The 23137-nt window shown below is 35.8% G+C and overlaps 1 protein-coding gene across 2 annotated transcripts in view; it reads left to right on the forward strand.

Moving 5' to 3' along the window:
* Gulp1 (GULP PTB domain containing engulfment adaptor 1) overlaps window positions 1–23137 on the forward strand; it is a 256656-nt gene that overhangs the window by 212077 nt on the left and 21442 nt on the right. For both annotated transcript variants that reach the window (XM_031367384.1, XM_031367385.1), the window contains 3 exons: window positions 7344–7481; window positions 14638–14754; window positions 15415–15507. In XM_031367384.1, the coding sequence (XP_031223244.1) occupies window positions 7344–7481; window positions 14638–14754; window positions 15415–15507 (348 nt within the window). The remainder of the gene's footprint in view (window positions 1–7343; window positions 7482–14637; window positions 14755–15414; window positions 15508–23137) is intronic.

The raw sequence follows: 23137 nt of genomic DNA on the forward strand, positions 1-23137 counted from the left end.
GATTTTCTCTATAATATAGACTTGGTGCAATTGTACCTGTGGACTTATCTTGCCTGTCCAGTTGATACTACAGCTTGCAGAGGTTGCACTGGGAAAGGCTGCATGACAATTCTGCCTTAGCAGCCTGCATAGCACCTGCTGGCACTATGAGAACAAGCCAGTAGGATTGAAGCTCCCAACCAATGTTCAGATTGATTTTTTCATATCCTGAGAGTGAAGCATCTTCAGCTGTAGGGTCTTACCATCTAGTTCTTTGGGACAACAAACAACAGTGTCAATCATCTGATTATTTGGGAATCCTTGACCAACAACTCACAGAGAGGTACCCTATCTCTGATACAGGGATTTTCATTTAATAATCTTACTTCTGGGAGCAGCTTTATCTGCATTCGCATGGTTCTTCCACTTACTCATTATTTCTACATTTCACTTTTAACTTATTTCACCAATTGCCAGGCTTCCTCGTGGCATATTTATACACTGTAGTTTTAGTTGATTTTCCCTCAGAACTCCTTTGTTTCCTCCATATCCCTATCACTCTCTCCATTCAATTGTTGTCACTCCTAGAATTTCTCTTGAAAGTAGAAAGGTCAGAATCATATTGTATATTTTCTAACCAAATAAGTCATGAGTCAGATAGTACTCACAATAATTCACCATTGTGAGCAATGAGGCTTAAAGGCCAAATGTAAACATGGTAAAGAGATTCTCTAATTGGCTATGGCTAGATGCATGCTTTATTTGGATATGCTGTGAGGAGCTAGTATTCCTGGAACATAGCCATATGGAATTGGCTGAAGTTGCACTGTTTCTTAAACGTATTGTTGGTCTGTGTATATACTCTTAGCGTGCAGTTTGTTAGGTAAGAAATAAAATAAGCTCAACTTCATGAGCTCCCTCTTGTTTCATTAAACATTTGCAATACAATCATAGTTCACCTCACTGGGAATTAGCGCCTCAGGCAGAAGTAAGGGTAGTACTTGAAATAGTTACGTTACAATTACTTGACAAAATTGCAAAAATGAAGTCTGAGGCCCCACATTGCCTAAATTTATTTCTCATCATTTATTTTATTTTATGTGAGTGGGTATTTGGCCTACACGCGTGTCTGTGGCACCAACTGCATGTATGGTGCTGATAGAGGCCAGAAGATATCTTTGGATCCCTGAAACTAGAGTTTCAGATGTTTGTGAGCTGCTGTGCCGTGGCTGAAAATCAGACTTGGGTCTTCCGGAAGAGCACTGAGTGACTTACCTATGTTACCATACATCTCTCCAGCCTCATAATCCTAATCTTTGCATGTATTTGTAAATAGTTGAGGAATCTTAGCATGAATGAACATGTGGTTCCTCTTCCTAGATTCAATGTTAAGGAACAATGATCTCCTTCTCAAATTCAAGGCATAAGTTTACGACTTTTTATCACACCTTGTAGTGTTTTTCTATTTCACCCCCTCAATTGAACAACAAATAAAGACCTGAAGGCTTCAATCATAGCTGTTGCAGTATGACTGTTGCCAAGGAGCCAAAATCAAAGAAGAGAAGTGATTGGAGAGTGGAAGCAGGATTCCAGTATATCATGAAATACTTGCTTATATAGAAGGTATGAAAGTGAGGATCATTTCCTAAACAGGTGCCTCGGCTGAGAAAAATCCATTAGGCAAATGACAGGCACAAAAAGGACAAGAAAGTCGTAAACTCAGAGCACTGCTATAACATATGTCTAACCAGTATCTTGCAATCTTCCTATTTCCTATCAGTGAATTCTTAGGATGATCTAAATACTTTAATATTATGTACTTAAATATTTCGGAAATACAAGTATGATTAAATAGTGTATGTACAGATAATTTCTTTATTCTTCTCAGTTGAATAAGAATGATATATCCTTAGAAATGTCCAACATATAAAAACTTAATACACATTTTTGTCAATCACCACTAATATGTGTGATGGATCTGTCCATGTGTAAGACTGAGGAAGAGTGCATGTGAGTCAGTGTCATCAGCAGGAGATGAGAAAACGTTAGTTGTACATTGTAACTTTTTATTGAACCTGTTTATGTGCTGCATGATTTCAATCTGCCTTTCACAAGAGAGAACTTCTATAGATGAATAATATTGAAAAATTTTCAAAAAGATTCTAACAAGTACTTTAGGTATCATACCTTCTATTCCTCTATTTTGTTTTTAACCACTTGGTGAGGGCTCCCTTACTATGCCAGTAAGCAAAGTCTGTCAGTTGGTCTGAGCTATTTCAATGGCTTTTGATTTTTTCACCCGGGAATGTAGAGACATGTTTCATTTAACTTGTAAATATGAGAATAGAAATACAATAACAACAACAATAACAAAGTAAAAGGAAAGAGGGAAGAAAGGAAGCTTAGTAATAGTTGATTATTGTCCAATAAAAAAATCAAAATAGACTTTAAATCAGTTTTATTACAGAACAAAATAGAGTAAAGGCAGGATGGACAGGAGTCTGGGAGATGTTTTTCTTTTGTTATTCTTGTTATTGAATAACCCTGTTTTCTGCCACTGAAGACCCCTCATTGCTAGCCTGTCAGTCTGTCATTCTCTTTCCTAAGCTGTTACTGTCAAAATTCGATGCTCTTCACAAGTAAACTCCATTAGTAAAATGTCAGTACAACAGAGTTTGATGGAACAACATTGGTGAATTAACTTTTGATCCTTCTAGACAGCCTTACTCAGATCATCACTGACATCAGTGTTCATCCTTGTCCCAGACCTTCAGCTCATATGTCAAACAGACATTCTTATAAAGAACTTATTGTATGCTCTCTTCAAAAGTAAGTTTTATAAATCTCCTGGGGAAAAAAGGATATTCATGCATTTTCCTCTCCAATCGATAAAACAATCTTGATATTTTAAAATCTCTGTTATCACCTTATAATCTTTCTTAGTCAGGGTTTCTATTCCTGCACAAACATCATGACCAAGAAGCAAGTTGGGGAGGAAAGGGTTTATTGAGCTTACACTTCCACATGGCTGTTGATCACCAGAGGGAGTCAGGACTGGAACTCAGGCAGGTCAGGAAGCAGGAGCTGATGCAGAAGCCATGAAGAGATGTTTCTTACTGGCTTGCTTCTCTTGGCTTGCTCAGCCTGCTCTCTTATAGAGCCCAAGACCTCTAGCCCAGGGATGGTACCACCCACAAGGGGCCCTACCCCCTTGATCACTAATTGATAAAATGCCCCCACAGCAGGACCTCATGGAGGCACTTCCCCAACTGAAACTCCCTTCTGTGATAACTCCAGCCTGTGTCAAGTTGACACACAAAACTAGCCAGTACATAATCCAATTTATTGTTTCTGACACTAGAACAACTAGCATTCACATCTATGCTTCATAGGAACATGCCAACTTTGGCTATATGAACATACTGGAAGACTTGAATGTATGCACAAAAAGGGAGACTTGACTGTATGTGCATATAGGAAGATTTAGCCATATGCACATACAGGAAGACTTGAGTGAGTGTCCATGTAGAAACTATCATCTTTGTATTCTACTGAAAAAGTAAAAGACATTCAAAGTAGGGAGTCACAGGCTCTCTTAAGCATCAGTGTCCCCGGGACACTGTCACAAGGTTGATGTCTGTTCATTTTGTGCCTCTGAGTTATGTGGTATGTGTGAGAAAGAGAAGAGAGAAGAGGCGAGAAGAGGGTGGAAATATCTACTACATTAAACTCTAACACATGGATTTAGAAACCACTACCCTAAGAGAGATAAATGAATCTGATAATAACAATCACTTAATTTAGATTGGAATATATGACAAAAGGTCAACTAAACATGAGTCACTTACATTATTTATGGATCATTATACTTGTAAGAGGTAGGTTTGAAAATACATTGTTAATCTAAAATGGTCTTTCTTTATACAAAGTATGTTTCTTTTTCATTTGGGTGGGTAAAATTGAAATAAATGCAATCTCTGTCAAAGTTAGCACCTATGTTTTTCTCATTGCTCTTGATTGTTCTCCAAATGGAGAGTGAGTGGTTCATAAACAGGAGTCACAGAGGAAAATATATATTGATATTTTTTATTTCAGCTGTAATAAAAAGGTATGGATTATAAAATATGTGTATTTCTTCACTCTATGTTGTTGTTGTCCCCTAATCTCTTTATTACATTTCACAAAATTAGTCCTTATATCCAGGAACTTTATCACAAGGTGGAATAACTCTATTTAAAAAGTAAAAAAGAAAAAAAAAGTAGCTTAACATACAAGAGGCTCTGAATTCAATCCCCAGTATCTTAAACAAAAATCAAAGTAAAACAAACAAAAAACAGATCACAAGAGAAAGAAGTTCTACTCCTCAGCTGCAGGATTGAGCACTGCCGAAGAGAGAGGCTAAGAGCGGGGGGATGAGCAGCCCCAGCACACACCCCCATTGAGTCCAGGGTAGCAAAGATGAAATACAGATTTTAGTGAGTAATGATTCAGGCGTATTGGAAGGGAGGCATTACCAACATGGAAGTTTGGGAGTGGCCCAGCCACTTAGCTGATTTAGGCATATTAAATATAAGGCTGTGTATGTGTGTGTGTGTGTGTGTGTGTGTGTGTGTGTGTGTGTGTTTCATTCAAGAATCCAGAGAACTGAGGCGGGCAGCTAGGAATTTATGCCTCTGCCGCTAGGGAGACTAGAGCAGATTAACCATATGACGGCTACATTCAACTGTCTAGTATTCTTTCGTGTGAAGATGACTCTGCTAACAGCCTTAATTTATTTTTGTCTTGCTGTGGTAAAATACTACAACAAAAGCACAATAAGGGAGAGCTTTAGCTCACAATTCCTGTTACTGTCCATAATGGTGGGGAAAGCAAGGCAGCAGTTAGGGTCTTGAAACGTATGATGACATTATATCCTCAGTCAGAAGACAATGATGAACGCATGTTACTGTTCAACTGCCTACTCTACTTTAGTCATTCTAGAACATCCTGCCCAAAGAATGGTCCAACCCACAACTAACATGAGTCTTCCCTCATCAGTTAATGTAATCAATATAGTCCCTACTGGTACACACAGAGGCTGGTTTCCTAGGGTGACTCTGTGGTTACCTGAAGGTGACAATTAACATGAACCATCACACCAACACAAACAAATATTAGGATAATCCCAAACTGAGGACAACCATTACCTTCTGTGACTATACTGGTTGTTAGATGAATAAAAGATGGCCTTATCTACCAGTGGATATCAAAAGTATATGTTTTTCATGTTTTAATGTAATTTATTCTATAAGTAAAAAGGACTAATAAGTCATTTTCTGAACTATATAATGATAGTTCTTTCTTATGTATTATAAACATGATTGCATACTTACTAATGATATATACTACCTATCCTATACTACCTATCCTATGTAGAAACTCCAGCATGGCTCAGGGCTGTTATTTGATTGACTACTTGTATTAAAACAAAAAAAAGTGTCAATGTGAAAATTATCAAGATAAATAGGAGAAAGAATCTGAGACATACATAGAATTTAGGTATTTTTATACCTATTAGAAGCCCTCATTCAGTCATCTCCAGGCGGTTGCGTTATCAACCCTATGCTACCAAAGTTGCAAGGATTAGATTCCTAAATAGAAAGGATTCAGAGGGCTCAGAGGTGAATGAAACCAAAAGATTTGATAGTTAATAACAATAAGGGCAAAAAAGAGATGATGCCCTCATCAATAGCCTATTGAAAAAATGAAGAATATGAAAGTAGAAGGGAGACTTTTAGAGAAGAGAAAAGGTGAGGTAGTAGAATTTAAGATGGGCAATGGGCTAGATACAGTTAGAATAGGTTGCATGCGTGTATGAAATATCACAGTGAAGCCAATTATTCTTTACAATTAGCATTCACTAGTCTTAAAAAGCCTACATAGTACTCTTTTTAGTACTACTCATCTCTCCTGTAGAACTACATAGGTCATGAATGTCAAAACACATTAGTCATTCAGTATCGTTCTCATTTAATAGTGAAGGTCATTAAATAACTGTTCCCTCAGGGGATAATGGATTGCTGTAGATTAGCTTAGCATTTATTACTTATGACATTTAAGTTCTCATTTGCAGTCTGATGAACAATGTAGAAATAAGAACGCTCAATTAAATCAAAACATGCATGCATGTAAGAGAAAAAGGATGAGAATCCATGGCACCATTGTTAGTAATTTAATGATAGTCTTTTGAGTTCCTGATTCAAATGCAGTAAGTAGAAGAAAATGTTTATAGGTGATACTCTGTGTTTAACATTGGAAAGACATTCACCTATTCAGCTTTGGATGAAACCATAATTACTTCCATCTATAATCTTTTACAATACACACTAAATATTGTGGGTGACTAGGGTTTCTGGCTGATATACTATGTTATAATGCACCTTAAAATAGAGGATGCAAATTGCTAGAATAGAAAGCAGAATGACTATTATATTTTTTCATCAATTCATGATTAAATGAAACATAAGAATTTTTCAACTCCAATGTGTTTCAAAACACTATGTCAATAAGCAGACAATAGTGATGATAGTGCTAAGTTTCATAATTCAGTACTGTGTGGGTTTATACAGGGATGCATGTGTGTGTGTGTGTGTGTGTGTGTGTGTGTGTCTGTGTGTGTGTTTGTGCACACGCGTGCGTGCACATATTTGCATGTGGGCTGCAATTGTACCTGACTGTTTATTTCTATGCCTATTGGAAGCCCCCATTTAATCATCTCCAGGCAGCTGTGTTATCAACCCTATGCTACCAAAGTTGCAAGGATGAGATGCCTAAATAGAAAGGGCTCAGAGGTGAATGAAACAAAAAGACCTGATAGTTAATGGAAAACCCATGTCTGGTTGTTACTGGGGCTTGGGGAACTTGTGCATAGGTGGTTCTGTTTTAGACTACAGTGTTTGTTATTGTCAGAATCATAAAATGCAAAGAATTTGACAGAATTTGGTCTTTTTCTATTAACTTTGAAAACAACTTTTAATCCTTTCCAACCAAATATTCTCTTAGGTAAATGGTTAAGTTTTAAAGAATGTGTTTTTGTTTGTTTGTTTCTTTGTTTGTTCTTTTTAGCATTCTTTGTAGCTCAGAAACCCAGTGAAGCCCTGATCCTCTTGCATCCAACATGTGTTGGTGTGTGTGCTCTTACAGTGAGTCAGGAGTTCTACATCCTTTTTGTATTTGTTTAAATTTGGGGAATGTGCAATGATAAGAGCAAGGTTTGACACATGTATACTATACTTTCAGAACTGTAAGATATTTTATTAACAGAACAGACATTTTAGAATGTGAAAAAAAAATACCATAAACTATATTTTCATTCATGTTCCCAGGAAGTCCAACACAACTGCCAGCTTCACAGAATATCATTTTGTGCAGATGATAAAACCGACAAGAGGATATTCACTTTCATATGCAAAGATTCCGAGTCAAATAAACATCTGTGTTTTGTATTTGACAGCGAAAAGTGTGTAAGTATGCCAGATGTTTTAGGGAGGTTTGTTCTCTTTTATAAGCCATGGCTTGTCTTGTTTCCCTTCACTAATGAAGTATTTGGAAATGAGTAAGGCCTGCAAACATTTAACTGCACTAATAGATTCATCCTGTCATGAGAACAGGCTTTGGCATTCATCCTAACTAAATCTTATGTTCATTCGCAAATACTTACATGCAAATTTCTCTTATTAGAGCATCATGGCCACTTTTATTTGTTTGCGTGAATCTCAAAATCATTCAGTTTATTTTAAATTTTAATCTAAAAGTTATTGAGTAACATCTCATGGTCCAGAGAGGAAGAGTGAGCAAATTAGTTTTTCTGGAATATGATGAATTTAGTGAAGACGAGTATTTTAATCTAAGGAATAAATGCTATTTGTCTTTTTAAAATTTTTCCAATTCTTTGAAAATTTGTTTTTGAAACTTTTTATTCAGAACACTTCATATAACATAAATAGTGCTGTTGAATCTCCTTCCGAGTGTGTGTGCATGTATGAGTGCGTGTGTGCTGTGAATGAAAATCTGACGTTCTTAGCAAGTAAGGGCATTTAGGAAATTCTGAGTCATGTCCCAATTTCTTAATCATCCAACATCTTAAGGAAAACTCTTTGTCATGCTTACAAGCACAAGCTAACTTTATTCATAACCAAGTCTGAGTTCTGTTATAAAACCTAAGATGGAGCACACATTGTAGCCATTAATGGTGTCAGTAGAAAAGCATCCAACCTCAGCAACACTGTCGGATGAAGATGAAAATAGATCTCAGCTCATTTAGATTCTATGAAAAGAGAACTCAGCTCATTTAGATTCTATTTTTTCCTTGTTCTCAAAATAGAAAATTACTAATATTTTGATTAAGTACTTTATTTCTATGTCTTTACCACATGGTCTTTTTGAGAATAAATACTTGTTTATTTCATATCTATATCTCCCATCAGGTAGATGATAGATGCCCAGTAATTTTATTTTCTGATACAAAATAAAATGTTGAAATTTACCCAAAGTAGCTAGGTTATTTTTTATATCATTTATATTTTAAAGTTTTTAAAAGCAAGTTCCCATGGTGTCTACAAAGTATCATAAGACTTATTTATAATTGTGCAAAATATACAGGACATCTCATCTGAAAAATATGCTTATCAGTGCAAGTCAGAATTCTCCAGACAAGAAGGAACTTCATGTGGTAACCACATTGGTTTTGAAATTTATACCATTGCACAAATGCACCATTGTTACATTTTCCTATGCTTTTACAACTTGTTATTTGCAGATAATTTTGTTTATATGATTGAGAATATTAAAGATGGTATTTGTAAAATAATTTTTATTTTAAGATACAACATTCTTTTACAATATGTGTCATAGTAATTAACTTAATATTCTTTCATTCATGCCTTGAACATGGAAATCAACTTAGTTGGAATTCTCTGAAGTAATTCATAATTAAAATTCATAATAAATATTGGCATTGTTATGGTTTTGTGCCAATTTATAATCTTTCCTTGATATCTAAATCTGTGATATGATCATAAAGCAAAAGTGTGTTTCTCCTAGAGCTACATCACACTGTAAAAAGTGCACATGTTTAACCTCAAGGACATTTATTGGAAGTTAATTGTTGAACTTATATGGAAGGCAAACTATAAATATCAGTAGCTGCCTTTCGGAGAAGAATGGGAAGAACAAAGGGATGAAATCCTGCCATTTGAGGTCCTGACAAGGAGGCCTCACCACATGTGGCGGAGGAAGACATTAGAGAAGGAGTAAGGACATCCAAAGAGTCAGGGATGCCGAAAGTGTTGAAGAAAGCATGTTTAGGAAAAAAAGATAAAAAGAAAAGAAACATATTAATGCTTTTCTGAGCAATTCACAAAATGGGCTGACTGACAAAGCAGCATGATGTAGTTCAGTAAGCCACTGCAATTCTGGCAAAGGAAGATGTACTATCTCAAAGAAATAATTATTCTATCTCTTCAACATGGTTCTTCACATATTCCTATGGGTGGACACTTTTTCCCCAAAAATATTTTGTTTTTCAGGCTTGGAAATGTTTAATAGTAGGCAAACTAGAAGTCAGCATGAAAAGTGTTAATTGAGAGTCAATCAAGTTTTAGATATTAAAAAGAATTGAACATAAAAATATATGACTCTTTCTGCATGTAACAGAAACCTCAAAATACTCAACCAAGTCCTCTGAGAAACACAAAGAGCAATAGGAAAATCCACAATTACAAAGAAGGCTTTCTGGTGGACATAAGATGAAGCATTATTTTAGTGGATACTTCTTACATGAGTATGAAGTACCTCTTACATGTATTCCATAAAGTTATCAAAAATGAGTAATAAATTTGATGAATCATATACATTAAACAAAATTTTTTGTACCTGATCAATAAGGATTTTTAAGCATCTATGAGACATTCATTATGTATTGCTATGCACCCACTCCAGTAAAAAGGCAATAATGACAATGACAATGATAGGTACCACTATCATTGTCCCAGGAACGTGGCTTACAATGGATGTTATTGAAGATTTGGCAACAGCTCTTAAAGAATAGTTGGCAGCATATACTGAGTGTCTATATTCTTTGACATAGCAATTATCAGTCTGATAATCTATCTTAAATGAAATCTATCAAACGCGGGAAGAGAGAAACAGAATTATGAGAAAAGAGTAGAAAAGCAAATTCAAGAGATGGAGACTAGTCAAGTATACTAAAACAATTCAAGAGAATATCATTTGCTATTAAAACAACATTAGAGGACCATACAAAAAAATGTTTTACAGGGTAGAAAAGCACAACATTAAATTGGTACATTTCATGCAACTGTATAAGGAACCAACTTCTAATGTATTATCTCATTAAAGAAATAGTTATGAACTACTTTTTATGAGTTAAAATGAAAGATGGAAAGAAAAAAAGAAAACCTATACCTCCTACCTTCCATTTTAGGTGGGTTTTTGCAGCCATTTTTTTAACATTGTATTCCATTGTAGACTATCTAAAAATATATTTCTACTGAAATCACATAATCTCTGTACAATAGTAACCCAGCCTTTTCCACCGTTTTAAAAGACTATTTACATAAATGTTTGAGTTTAATAATTTTTAAAGGCATTTTAGTATTTAATAATGAATTATCCTTCCCCCAAAACTTGCTTATATTTAGCCCTGTAAATTAATTTCCACAATAAATAAGTGACAAATTATGAGGAAATAAATATATACAGATAGTTTCAATCAAAGTCATAGAGTTACAGATTCTGTTTTTTCTTTATTTTGTGGGGGCGTAACTGTAGTGTGCACAGTGCTTGGCTACATATTAGAGTTGCTGCAGATACCAAATATGACTTCACCTTAAAAGTCTTAAGTGTAATGGATATTTAAGATGCTTAAATAAAGTCAGTCCATGCTGTATAACTGACAGATGCCTGGAAGAAATAAGCCACCATAGAAGTGTACTGAGAGCAGCTGATGAATATGGGTCTGTGACTGTTGCTATTGTAGAGCTCTAAAGGAAATGACAAAACAAGCTAAGCCTGGGATAAGATGTTTGAAAACCTCCCAGGAGACAGAGGGCTATGCAGTGTGACCCTACCTCAAAACAATAAAGCAAAACTCCAGCATTTCAGTTTCTTTCTAATTTAGGTAGAGGCCTAATCTACTAGACTATAGATTACAGTTCTCTTAACTGGTTAAAGCCTGCTATGTTAATAAAATTCTAGACTTACTCAACTTACACTAATTCTCTATAAAAAGGGTTTATTGTCAAAACACACATGCATCCTTAGTTCTAGCTAATCTATTCCACCTAATATATTTGTTTATAGTGGAAATATTTATAATAAAATCTTAGTTATATTTTATGTTTTAATTTTTTGAAACACCATTTTAAATTAGATGTTCTCTTGTCCTTTGTGTGTCATTATGTATGTCATTAGGTGAAAAATAAATTTTTCTAGTTCAATAATCCACCCTAACATGGTTTGCTAATAATCAGATCTGAAAGCTAAGTTATTTTTCTTCATTTTTTTAAAAAATATCATAAACTGTCAACCAGATTTGTGAGCTACTAAACACCATTGAATTACCTTATTCTGACAAAGACTGTCTGTAAGCCATAAAAATCACTTTAGCTAATAATATTACTGGAGATAAGTTTACAATAAGACTCACATTTACTATTTTGATCCAAGTATACAAAAGTTGTTCAATTACTAGAAATATTTACGACTATTGATATTTTCCTAATGCTGACTGATAGGAAAGTAAAATCCAGTCTTGTTTTCCTTTTTAAAATAACTTAGAAGGATAAGTAATGTGGCTCAGTTAGTGGCATGCTTTCCTAGCCGGTGTGAGGCCCTGCTTCCATTTGCCAGCACTCCATAGATTTGATAAAGTGGTCAGTGTCTTTACTATCAGTCCTCTGAGGACAAGGCACAGTGAAAATTACAGAGCCTTATTAAAAATACAGCCTCAAATAACATTGACATGAATGACCATGCCCAATTTAGTGTGAGTCCCTATGAATGGGATGAATCATTGATTTAAAATTTGTCTAGAAAAGAAAAATTAATAGTAGCAGAAGAAAATTGAAGCCCATCATTTAAAAAAATGGGATTCATTATTCACTATGATAAATTCCCAGAAGCAGAAACTAATAATATTATTTCCTTACACTTTCTCCACCCTACCCCATATTGAAGTGTTGGAAACTCCATAGTTGTTTCTGTATTTGTTCCATGGTTTCCACTATCTAATGAGAACCTCTGACAAGCATATAATTTTACAAAATTGCTTCTTAATTATATGCATCTTAATTAATAGGAATGTTAATCATCCTGTCCTCAGAGCCATTATGGAAACTAAATTCATACCATGCATAGACTTTTTATAATAGCTTCATGTTCAAAAGAAATTAGATGTTTTAAAAAGAGTATGATCTTCAAAAAATTGTAATGGATAGTTCATATGAAGTTAAATGCTATTGATGGTGAATCAATAATATTGCTATTTGAATTATCCTTTATACTGCACATATTAAATATTTGAGAAAAGCATGTTATCTTATTAAATAGAAAGAGAACTTCCATAATTTAAAAGGTAGGAAACTAACACTGGAGAGAATACTGCTCTTTCAGAAGTCCAGGTTCAATTCCCAGGACCCACATGATAGCTCACACTATCTCTAACTCCAGTTCCAGGTAACCTTGCTGGCCATTGGGGATACTAGCATGCATGTAATATCCTGATATACCTGAAGATAAAGCATCAATATGCATGAAACATGTTTTAATTAAAAATAAAAGGTAGGAAGTTAACCATCATAAAAGAAGATATCATTCCTGGGTATGTGGTAGGGAAGTGGGTAGGATGTACATGAGCTGGAGGAGGTTGAAAACATGATCAAAATCTAGTATATGAAATAAAAATTAGAGTAGGTTCTATCTTTTGTTATACAAAAAGTTACAATAATGATTTCACATTTTTTGAAATTAGAAACAAAGATTCATGAAGAATCCAATCTATCATAACTACTTTTATGACATTTTAATATTACACACATTTTCATTGCATATCTTTTTAATTTAATTGTTTGTGCCTCTCTCTCTTTCTCACTCTGTGTGTGTGTGTGTGTGTGTGTGTGTGTATGTGTGTGTGTGTTTGCTATGTATGAGTATAGTTATGCATTTGTAATGTCACAAATATGGAGGTCAGTGGACAACCTGCAGGAGTTGACTCTCTTTCCACTATGTGAGTTTCCTGGTTGAATTAAGGTTGTCAGCATTGACAGCAAGAACCATCACCATTTTGTTGAACTTATAGGTTTGTTTGGATTTTTAATTGTTTTTTTATTTGCTTGTTTGTTTTTTGGTTGGTTTGGCTTTTTTTTTAATAGATTTTTAAATTGACTCTTTGGGTAAATGGCACTTTCACTTATTTAGTACTTTTACTATAGCTTATTATGATGTTTTTCATAGCTTTCTTTCCTTTGTTAAACTAGATATCTCCATGATTTATGTATACATTTTACATTTTTATTTTGTATAGCAAAAGTCCTCCTTTAGTGCTTTGTTTTAGATAGTTCATAATAGATAAAGAGCATTACAATGTCAGTTTATTAAATGGGAATGATTTTAATATTTAATATTAGCACTATTTTCCTGTCATTAAAAACAGGAATTTATCTTATTAAATATGGCATTTGTCAGTGCATTGCATCAATTAACTCCTTATTAAGACATTAATTAACTTTTGAGTTAATTAAGTAAATCACTTTTTCATGAATGCTTTATGCAAATGTCATGAAATTGTAGCGATTTGGATGAAGAAGGAAAGAGCTGGTTGACTTTGGATGTCTATAGCAGTTTTTTTCTTGATAGAATATATACCAGGTTCAATTCAAATGACGACTATACTTTGTTCCATTGTCATTACCATACAAAAATATGAACTGTTTACTGTCACCGAAAATTAGGAACTCTCGTAATATTTTACATTTTGGTCATCTCATCTGTTTAAGATCTGACCCTTGTTTGAGACTGCTCACTTCTATGAGGATTGTGAGCCAAGTGGATCTACTTGCTCCATTGCAAAGGGGTTCCCTGGAGTTTTCCGTGGATTCCACCCAGGAGGCTTTAATCAATGTTACCTACCCAAAATATAAAAACCTTCTCACTCGGAAAAAACAAAAAACCACCACCACCACCAACAACAACAAAACAAAACAAAAAAAAACAAAACAATAGCCAAACGAGAGAATTCCCAGAATCTAGTTAAACTCTTGTATTTAATTCGTAGTAGACATTTAAGGAAGGGAGAAAAACAAAAGATAGCTCTCCAGTTTAAACAGAGCAGGCTACATAGGGAACTTGCACAACTTTCTCACTTTAATAACTGTGCACTTGATTTTACTCTCGAGGATGAAGGGGTCATCAGATTCTTATGCCATTGCAGAATACTTTGCTTGTCTGTTAAGTATCTAGCCCTGATCATTATAACCCTTTCAGAGTACTTCCTATTAATGTCTCCTACTATTTTTTTGGGGGGTGGGGGTGGTGGTATTAAATCACAGTTTGATGTTTTATTGTTAACATGAAGATCTTCGTTGTGTGATTTTCACAAAGGCTGAAGAAATTACATTAACAATTGGCCAAGCATTTGACTTGGCATACAGGAAATTTCTAGAATCTGGAGGAAAAGATGTAGAAACAAGAAAACAGATTGCTGGAATGCAGAAAAGAGTGAGTAAGCTAAGCTCCTTGTTTCACCTTTGTCTGATGTGCGTACTGGGAAGTTTGAGTGTCATCAAACAAACTGAGAAGGCCTGCCATTAATTGTCCCTCACAAAGTGGGAGCTGCTTGCACCATATTCCTATAATTCTTCCTCCCGGATCCTCTGCACAGTCTTTAACTGTTTTATATTGAATTCCCACAAGAACTTAGTGTTCTCATGTGACTTTGCTTCACTTCCTGATGCTTCTCATGGGGATCAGAGCAGCAGAGGCAGCAGATGCTGGGTAAGTGGTTTCCCATGCAGATCAGATTCCTTTGTAATTCAATTATGCCCTTTCTCTACCCTTCAGAGTCTTGGTGAGCAACGTTGTCTTGTGGTTGTACTCCAAGATTATGGGTATAAATTGTACAGCTCAACAAGTAAATACAGCAATGAACATTAGGAACATAAAATTTGCACACACAAGAATCCTTTTTAATTTACTGTCTTTCCAATGACCTAGGATCTTCTGATATTTCCCTAGCTTTTCCACATCATTTTCTTCCTTGTGTATAAGATATTTGAATTTTAATAGAATGAAATGCTAATTGCTAATGTAGCTGAGATAACCAACATTTTCCAAGAAAAAATAATCCTGAAAGTTATTCAATAATCTTTTGATTTTTAGATCCAAGACTTAGAAACAGAAAATATGGAACTTAAAAATAAAGTACAGGATTTAGAAGACCGATTGAGAACAACTCAAGTGTCCTCCTCTCCAGTAAGTACGTTGAGTAAGTGTATGATGTTATGATTTCAACACCCCCTGGTCATACTGCACTAATTCAAATTGTATTTTTTTTAGTCAACAACAAAACTAAATGTGGTTAGAGATGAAGATCAGTCAGCAGGGTGTTTTTTCATATTTAAATTTCATAGTTCAGAACACAATTGATTTCATGGTATTCTTTCTGTTACCTCATATTTTATAAAACAATTTAAATCTCACTTTGATCATAAGGTTTAACATTCCTTCTCCCTTTGTGGCAAACTCAGTCTTTCATTCAGGCTGGTTACTGTTTACTGGAGTTAGACACAATAGCCATGCAATCTGGCCGTACAGTGCTGAACTTCACTTTAGGAAATAGACTAAGAACAAGACTATGTCCCGGACTACACTTGCTTCAGACACTGAAATGAAGCAAGTGTCCTTCAGACATTATTCAAGCACTTGTCATGAAATTATTTGTGTCTGACCTGTTACATTTTGAAATCCTTTCCTCAGTTCCTGGGATAATATCAGTATTAAGTGGTTTTGGCAAAAAGGATTATTTTTCAGAGAAGTACATTTTATTCTTTTATTTTTATAATTTTTTATTGGTTATTTTGTTTATTTACATTTCAAATGTTACCCTCTTCCCCGTTTCTTCTCTGAAAACCCCTCCATTCTATCCCCCTCTCCCCCTGCCTCCACAAGGGTGCTACCCACGCACATGTCCAGGCCCGCCACATCACCCTAACATCCCCCTATGCTGGGGTATCAAGTCTTCACAAAACCAAGGGCCTTCCCTTTCTTTGATGCCAGACAAGCTCATCCTCTGCTACATATGCAGCTGGAGCCTGGGTCCTTCCGTGTGTATTATTTGGTTGGTGATTTAGTCCCTGGGCACTCTGGGGAGGTCTGGTTGGTTGATATTGTTTCTCCTATGGGGCTACAAACCCCTTCAGCTCCTTTAGCACTTCCCCTAACTCCTCCATTGGGTATCCCCGGTCAGTCCGATGGTTGGCTGTAAGCATCCACATCTGTATCTGTAAGGCTCTGGCCTGGCAGAGCCTCTCAGGAGATGTCCATATCAGGCTCCTGTCAGCAAGCCCTTCTTGTCATCCAGCAATAGGGTTTGGTGTCTGTATATAGTATGGATCCCCAGGTAGGGCCATCTCTGGATGGCCTTTCCTTCAGTCTCTGCTTCACTCTTTGTCCCTGTATTTCCTTTAGACAGGAGCAATTCTAGGTTAAAATTTTGGAGATGGGTGGGTGGCCCCATCCTTCAACTGGGTGAGGGAAGGGCGGGACATGCCTAACCTCTGGAGATGGTCTATATTGGACATACTACTACCTGAGGACCTAGCTATACCACTCCTGGGCATATACCAAAAGATGCTCCAACATGTAACAAGGACACATGCTCCACTACGTTCATAAAGCCTTATTTATAATAGCCAGAAGTTGGAAACAATCCAGATGTCCCTCAACAGAGGAATAGATACAGAAAATGTAGTGCATTTACACAATGGAGTACTACTCAGATATTAAAAACAATGACTTCATGAAATCCTTAGTTAAATGGATGGAACTAGAAAATGTCATCCTGAGTGAGGTAACCCAGTCATAAAAGAACACAATGGGGATGACATTAGCTGAAATACCCAACAAAGGGGAGAGAAAAGTACACTTTAAAGTTATATATTTTTTTTCTAGCAAAGATGTATTTAGGACAGGACATTTTTCCTGTTTAATAATCTGTACCACTAATAATCTGCATTAATGAATATATTTTATTCACATTAAGTTTAACTTAGAACATGGTTATGTGAGTTGAACCCAATTGGGAGACAAGTAAACTATTGCAGGAATTTTGACAATTTTCATCCATAATATATATAATTATACACCGATAATTTTATAGACTTAATATCATACTGGCTTCCTAGTTCATTACCATGAGGAAGGATGCTTCAAACTAGCATGCCCTAGAAGCGGGTCATTTTTTTTCTCTTTTACTCTAAACTCATGTGTTTCCTTCCTCTGTGCTGAGAGAGTTGGTCTGACCGTTGCTTGACAGAGTTGATAAGTCAACAGCTATAGCTGAGCAAAGAAAGGTCGGTGACTCCTGACCAGACAGGAGTACAGACAGTGAGCTCAGTGGGCTTTGTAGCCTCCTAAGGCCCAAGCTTTCTATGGTCTGAGCCTTCTTAGTATAATCTTTCTTATTTTTTTCTTCACTATATACTCCATTCAAGGGTTTTGAGGTATTGCGTTTTGGCTTATTTACTTCCCTCTTCTCAAGATACACAACAATGGCTCAAATCCATTCTGCGTGGACTCTAAAAATGCAAAATGCCACACACACTCTTGAAAGCTATATTAAAATGCTAAGTATAGTCCTGTTATACAAAGTGTGAGAGGCTATATTTTGAGGGAGTTTTGAGTAGTTGTTTGTAAAATTGATCAGGCTACGCTTTGGTTCAGCCTTTGAGTTGTCAAAGGAATAAAATAAATATGCTTATTCACCATCTTTCCTTTCTTGGAGGACAGAGATCTAAAGCCTTATCATTGAAGGAGAAAATTTGGGAGGATCAAATGGATTGGGGACACATTCACAAAACTGCTCCCTTTTCAGCAGATCTTACAAATTTGTCTCAAGGCAGACATTGTCCTGCACAAACACTGGGTACCTGAGAAAAGATGGAGTCAGTGCTGAGGTTATAAATGAGTAAGATTACTATTTCATAACTGCAATTTTGCTACTGCTATGAATCATAATATAAATATTTGATATGCAGGATATCTGATATACAACTGCTGTGAAAGGGTAGTTTGACTGTTTAAGGGGTTCCAAAGTAGAGATTGAGAACCACTATTTCAGAGTGTACAATGGCTATTCTCACCACAGTTAAATGGTGTTTGAAAAAGAACATAGAAAACTTTTGATTCACAAAAGACAGTCAATTTAGAAATCTTTTAGAATTCTAAAATTTAGATAAAATTAAGTGATAACATTAAAATATGAATTTATGACAGTTCTGATTTACTAGTTTTGAAAATATTGTTATAGGCTTTTGTTAACCTACTTTTGTTCTTTAAGTACACTTTTAAGTAAAAGGAATTACATCATTTCTTCCCCTCCTTTTCATCCCTTCATACTCTCCCAGGTACCCTTACTCCAGTACTTCTATGTACACTTAGATCCTCCCATTACCCCACTTTCAAAATGATAGTCCCTTTTTCTTTGGTTGTTTTTGTTACATGTGTATATGTTATGTATATGTATACATATAGGTATAAGTACATGTTTTCACAAATATATAAATACAAGCTACTGAGACCATTTTGATGTTTGTGTGTATATGGTTTGAGTTCTTGTCTTTTCAAGAGATTATTAGCAGATATCTTCGCTTTTCACTTTGTATTTTATTTACACGGCATAACCCTAAGAGAGCTATATTTACTTTACCAGAGTAAAAATAATTTCCCACATGTCTTATTCAAAATAAAGAAATAAGTTTATGTTATGCAAACTATCTACTATGAATTACTGCCATGCTTAGGAAAACCCATTTTTAGAGATCTGGAATGGTTCAAACTATTGAATTGAAAAAAAAAATGACAGCTGTAAAATTGAAATGTGTACATCTGTTATTTAATGGCTTGCAATTTGTTAGGTTAACCAATTATTATTAAGTTAGAAGTATGGTACATTTGTTCTTTCTTGTGAAAGTGTAATGTTACCCTCAAGTATACACTAGGAAAGAATACCACACTGAGTTCCCACAGAGTACTCTGGGATTGAAATTCTGGACACTTTGTACATTTTTGTTTTGTTTTGAACTCAGACATAAAATATAAAATGCTTGCAAAATGATTAAACTTGCTAGCAGTTTGAGTAAAGAAATAGAGGCAATGGTCTACAAAGTAACTAAGGAAATCCTCTAATTAAGGATCCTACTATCCACCTATGTAATATAAGTGAATTTTATGTACACAATTAAAATGTCATGGAATGCTAAATAAGTTTTCATTGTGCTCATGCTAAATGGAGTAACCCCTTCCCCCAAACAGATGGCCTCACCACTGATCATTCCAACACAGGATGTTCACAGCCCTAAATTCCACTCAGTTAGCTAAGTCACAGTTTCCTTCTCTGGCCAATGAAATAAAACTTGATACTATCCATTCTATGTATCTCCTTATAACAGCAAGATTCGGGAAACCTTATGTTGGTTTTAGAAATTGGTCCTTATGCTAACATATCATTGAGATACACTGAGAAATTTCTCTTCCTTGACTCCATGGCTTGCTTTTGTCCCCTGTGTTCTCGTGGTTTGGCAATAGATGAGAGGCTGGGTTTTCTGCCATTTGGGACTAATCATCTAGGAACAATCTGATTTCCATTTATTATATTCACATGTCAGTGGTGCTTATATTTATATTTGAAAAGAGGGTTTATTTTGCCCTCTTGGCCTCATGAACACCTTCAGAAGTTTGCTCTTTTATAAAATTTGGGCACAACCAAGTCAATACTTTTCTCTTGGTTTTTATGTCTAGAGACTTGCATTTTAGCTTCACTAGCTCCACAAGCTTTCAAACAAATCAAGCTATTGCCAGAAAGTTAAATGAAAAGAAATTGTAGTTTGGAGGAGTACTGTCTGTTGCTGGGTAAAACAAATGTCTCCCTTTCAATGTTAGATAAAATTCTACTTTTACATAATCAACTGTGCAGCCACTGATTAGATTTCATAAGACAATTACAACCTAAAATGTGTATTTTGTTGCAGGTAAACAAGCCTGATTATTTATCTTTCTAGTGCTTTCTCAACTACCCTTGAATTCAAGCTAGGCAAGAGCACATTATGAAAACTCTCAGTTACACAACAAACTAAATGTGAGTCTCTAAACAAAGGCATGAAGTTTAAAAATGAACACCAGTAAGGAACATTTGCAGCCCACAGGAAATGATTACCAGATCTTGGCTACACATTCAGCATTGCTGGCTGCATAGACATGACCCAGGGACTAACCCTATAGAATAGGAAGCAAGTATGTTTTCTTTCTAGTTCTGTTGGGCAATACCTGCTCACAGCATTGAAACTTTGTTTCAAGTTTCTTTTGGTGATTTGTGGCTAGGCAAATCATAGCCATGATTTTTAAAATCATGCATGAATTTTAAAAGAAATACAAGATAATAGATCTCACAATTAGAAATAATAAATCCAGCTCCTTCATTGGGGACCCTGTACTCAGTCCAATGGATGGCTGTGAGCCTATTAGCCAGGTACTGTCAGAGCCTCTCCAGAAACAGCTATATCAGGCTTTTTAAATTTTCTTTGGTTTTTTCAAGACAGGGTTTCTCTGTGTAGCCTTGGCTGACCTGGAACTCACTCTGTAGACCAGGCTGGACTCGAACTCAGAAATCTGCCCTTCTCTGCCTCCCAAGTGCTGGGATTCCATCCATTGGACTGAGCACAGGTTCCCCAATGAAGGAGCTAGAAAAAGGACCCAAGGAGCTGAAGGGTTTGCAGCCCCTTAGCACGAACAACAATATGAACTAACTAGTATCCTCAGAGCTCCCAAGGGACTAAAACTCCAACCAAAGAGTACACATGGGGGGGGGGGCGGGACTCATGGCTCCAGCAGCATGTGTATAGCAAAGGATGGCCAAGTCGGTCATCAATGGGAGGAGAAGACCTTGGCCCTGTGAAGGTTCTATGCCCCAGTGTAGGGGAATGCCAGAGCCAGTAGGTGGGAGAGGGTGGGGTGGTGAGCAGGGGGAGCGGGGAGGCAACAGGGGATTGCTTTAGTTGTTATTTTTTATTTAATTTAATTTAATTTAATTTCTTATTTTATTTTCTTTTTCTTTTTTCTTTTGGAGGGGAACTTGGGAAAGGAGATATTGTAAATAAAGAAAACATCTAATAAAAGAAAAAAAAGAAATAATAAATCCACATTAAATCTACATAACTGAAATAGTATTTTCCTGGTGGTATAAGTGTTACTCTTAAGGCTTATATTTAAAGTGATATTAAAAATGTACAAAGAGCAATTAACAATTAACAATTGCTGACAGTGAAACAATTAGTCCTCCTCATGGATGAGCCTGTCCATAATAGTTATCCAGTATTTATCCCAGAAGACATAGAAGTACAACCAACACTCACTGGACTCAGTATGCTGTACCTATATATTGATGCATTTATAAACATATATAACAATAATCCATTTTACATTAGTTTGAGAGAAATGAGGTAGTTATATGGAAGGGATATGGAACGCATTTGAAGAAGGAGTAGAAGAGGAGGTGTGATGTAATTTTATTTTAATTTTAAAAATCTAAATTAGATGAAGCACTGTTAAAATGAATTTTAGAATTATGAGGCAACATGGCAATCTGGAAGCTGATCAGAGCACAGCTTCCCACCCAATCCTACCCACCCTGCTGTCACAGAGCTGGGGCAGTTTTCAGTTGAATCAGGCACTCAGTTTTCCAGCTGGCCTCATACTCATGCATCTCTGCATTTTGAGCCTTGATATAAAAGTCTCCCTCTCACATTCTAGGTCAAGACCTCTCTTAAATGTTTCCACAAGCTTCATTCTGGGGGTCTTTGCAACACTTTCTCTCTCTTTCTGGTTCTTTATTCAGTACTTCCCTTACGTAAAGGCAGAAAGAAAACCTAAACTGTGACCTTGAGAACCTTTTGCTCAACCTCCCTTAGCAATGACATAGTGTCTTTTCCCATACCTCCATCCTTTGAGTTCTTCTTATGGGGGAATGGAAAGGAGCATTGATGGAGTGGGCTTCTCTTTCTGACATCTTGCTTATAGTATCATAGTGAATGAAGAAAGGCTCAGTTCTAGCTTTTCGTTTTTTAGCTGACACATTGCCGACTATAGGATCCAATCCCTGGACAGAGCTTATCTCTTGACTAGAAATGTCCATGCTAGTCACCTGAAGTTTGATATATAGACACTCTTTACCCATTTGCCCTTTACAATTTGCCCATTGTTTATGACATTTCATTACTATGAGGTTCTTGATAACTTCTTTTCTATCTCTAGAGTGTTCTGCCATGGGGAACCTCCTACTTTCTGGATAGGCGGGGAAACTGGAGTCCCAGTTTTGGATTTTGGCTATGCTTCTGAGCTTAGAGATATGTACATGCTATGAATCTATACACATTACTTCTGTGAAAATGTAAACATATTACTATTACTATTAGTTATACTTATGAAACTCAATTACTAAAATTCATATTAACACTAGAAAATTCTACAATCACTAACTATTCACCAGTCCGTCTCTGAGTCCATGAGTGTTCATCTTAATCAACCCACGAAGACCTCAAAAAAAAATCACAGATTTTCTCAATGTCTTCTCTCCTGTCTTCTTCTGAAGTCCTGGTAACTCTAATATCTTGTTTAAAACTATGAAAATATGACAATGTTTCAACAAACTGATTAGTGAGAACTCATACAGAAATCTAACTTGAAGTGTTCAGATTTTGTAGCTATATTTTTGCAATTTTCACAAAACACTCTTTCAAATAATCTTCTTGTATGTTCTTGACTCCCTCTAAGCTTCTTTTCTCCTCCTTAGCATGTTCCTGTTGATCCTTTACAACTGTCACACAGAGTC

The sequence above is a fragment of the Mastomys coucha genome, unplaced genomic scaffold (assembly GCF_008632895.1).
Source record: "Mastomys coucha isolate ucsf_1 unplaced genomic scaffold, UCSF_Mcou_1 pScaffold14, whole genome shotgun sequence".
Taxonomy (NCBI): Eukaryota; Metazoa; Chordata; class Mammalia; order Rodentia; family Muridae; genus Mastomys; species Mastomys coucha.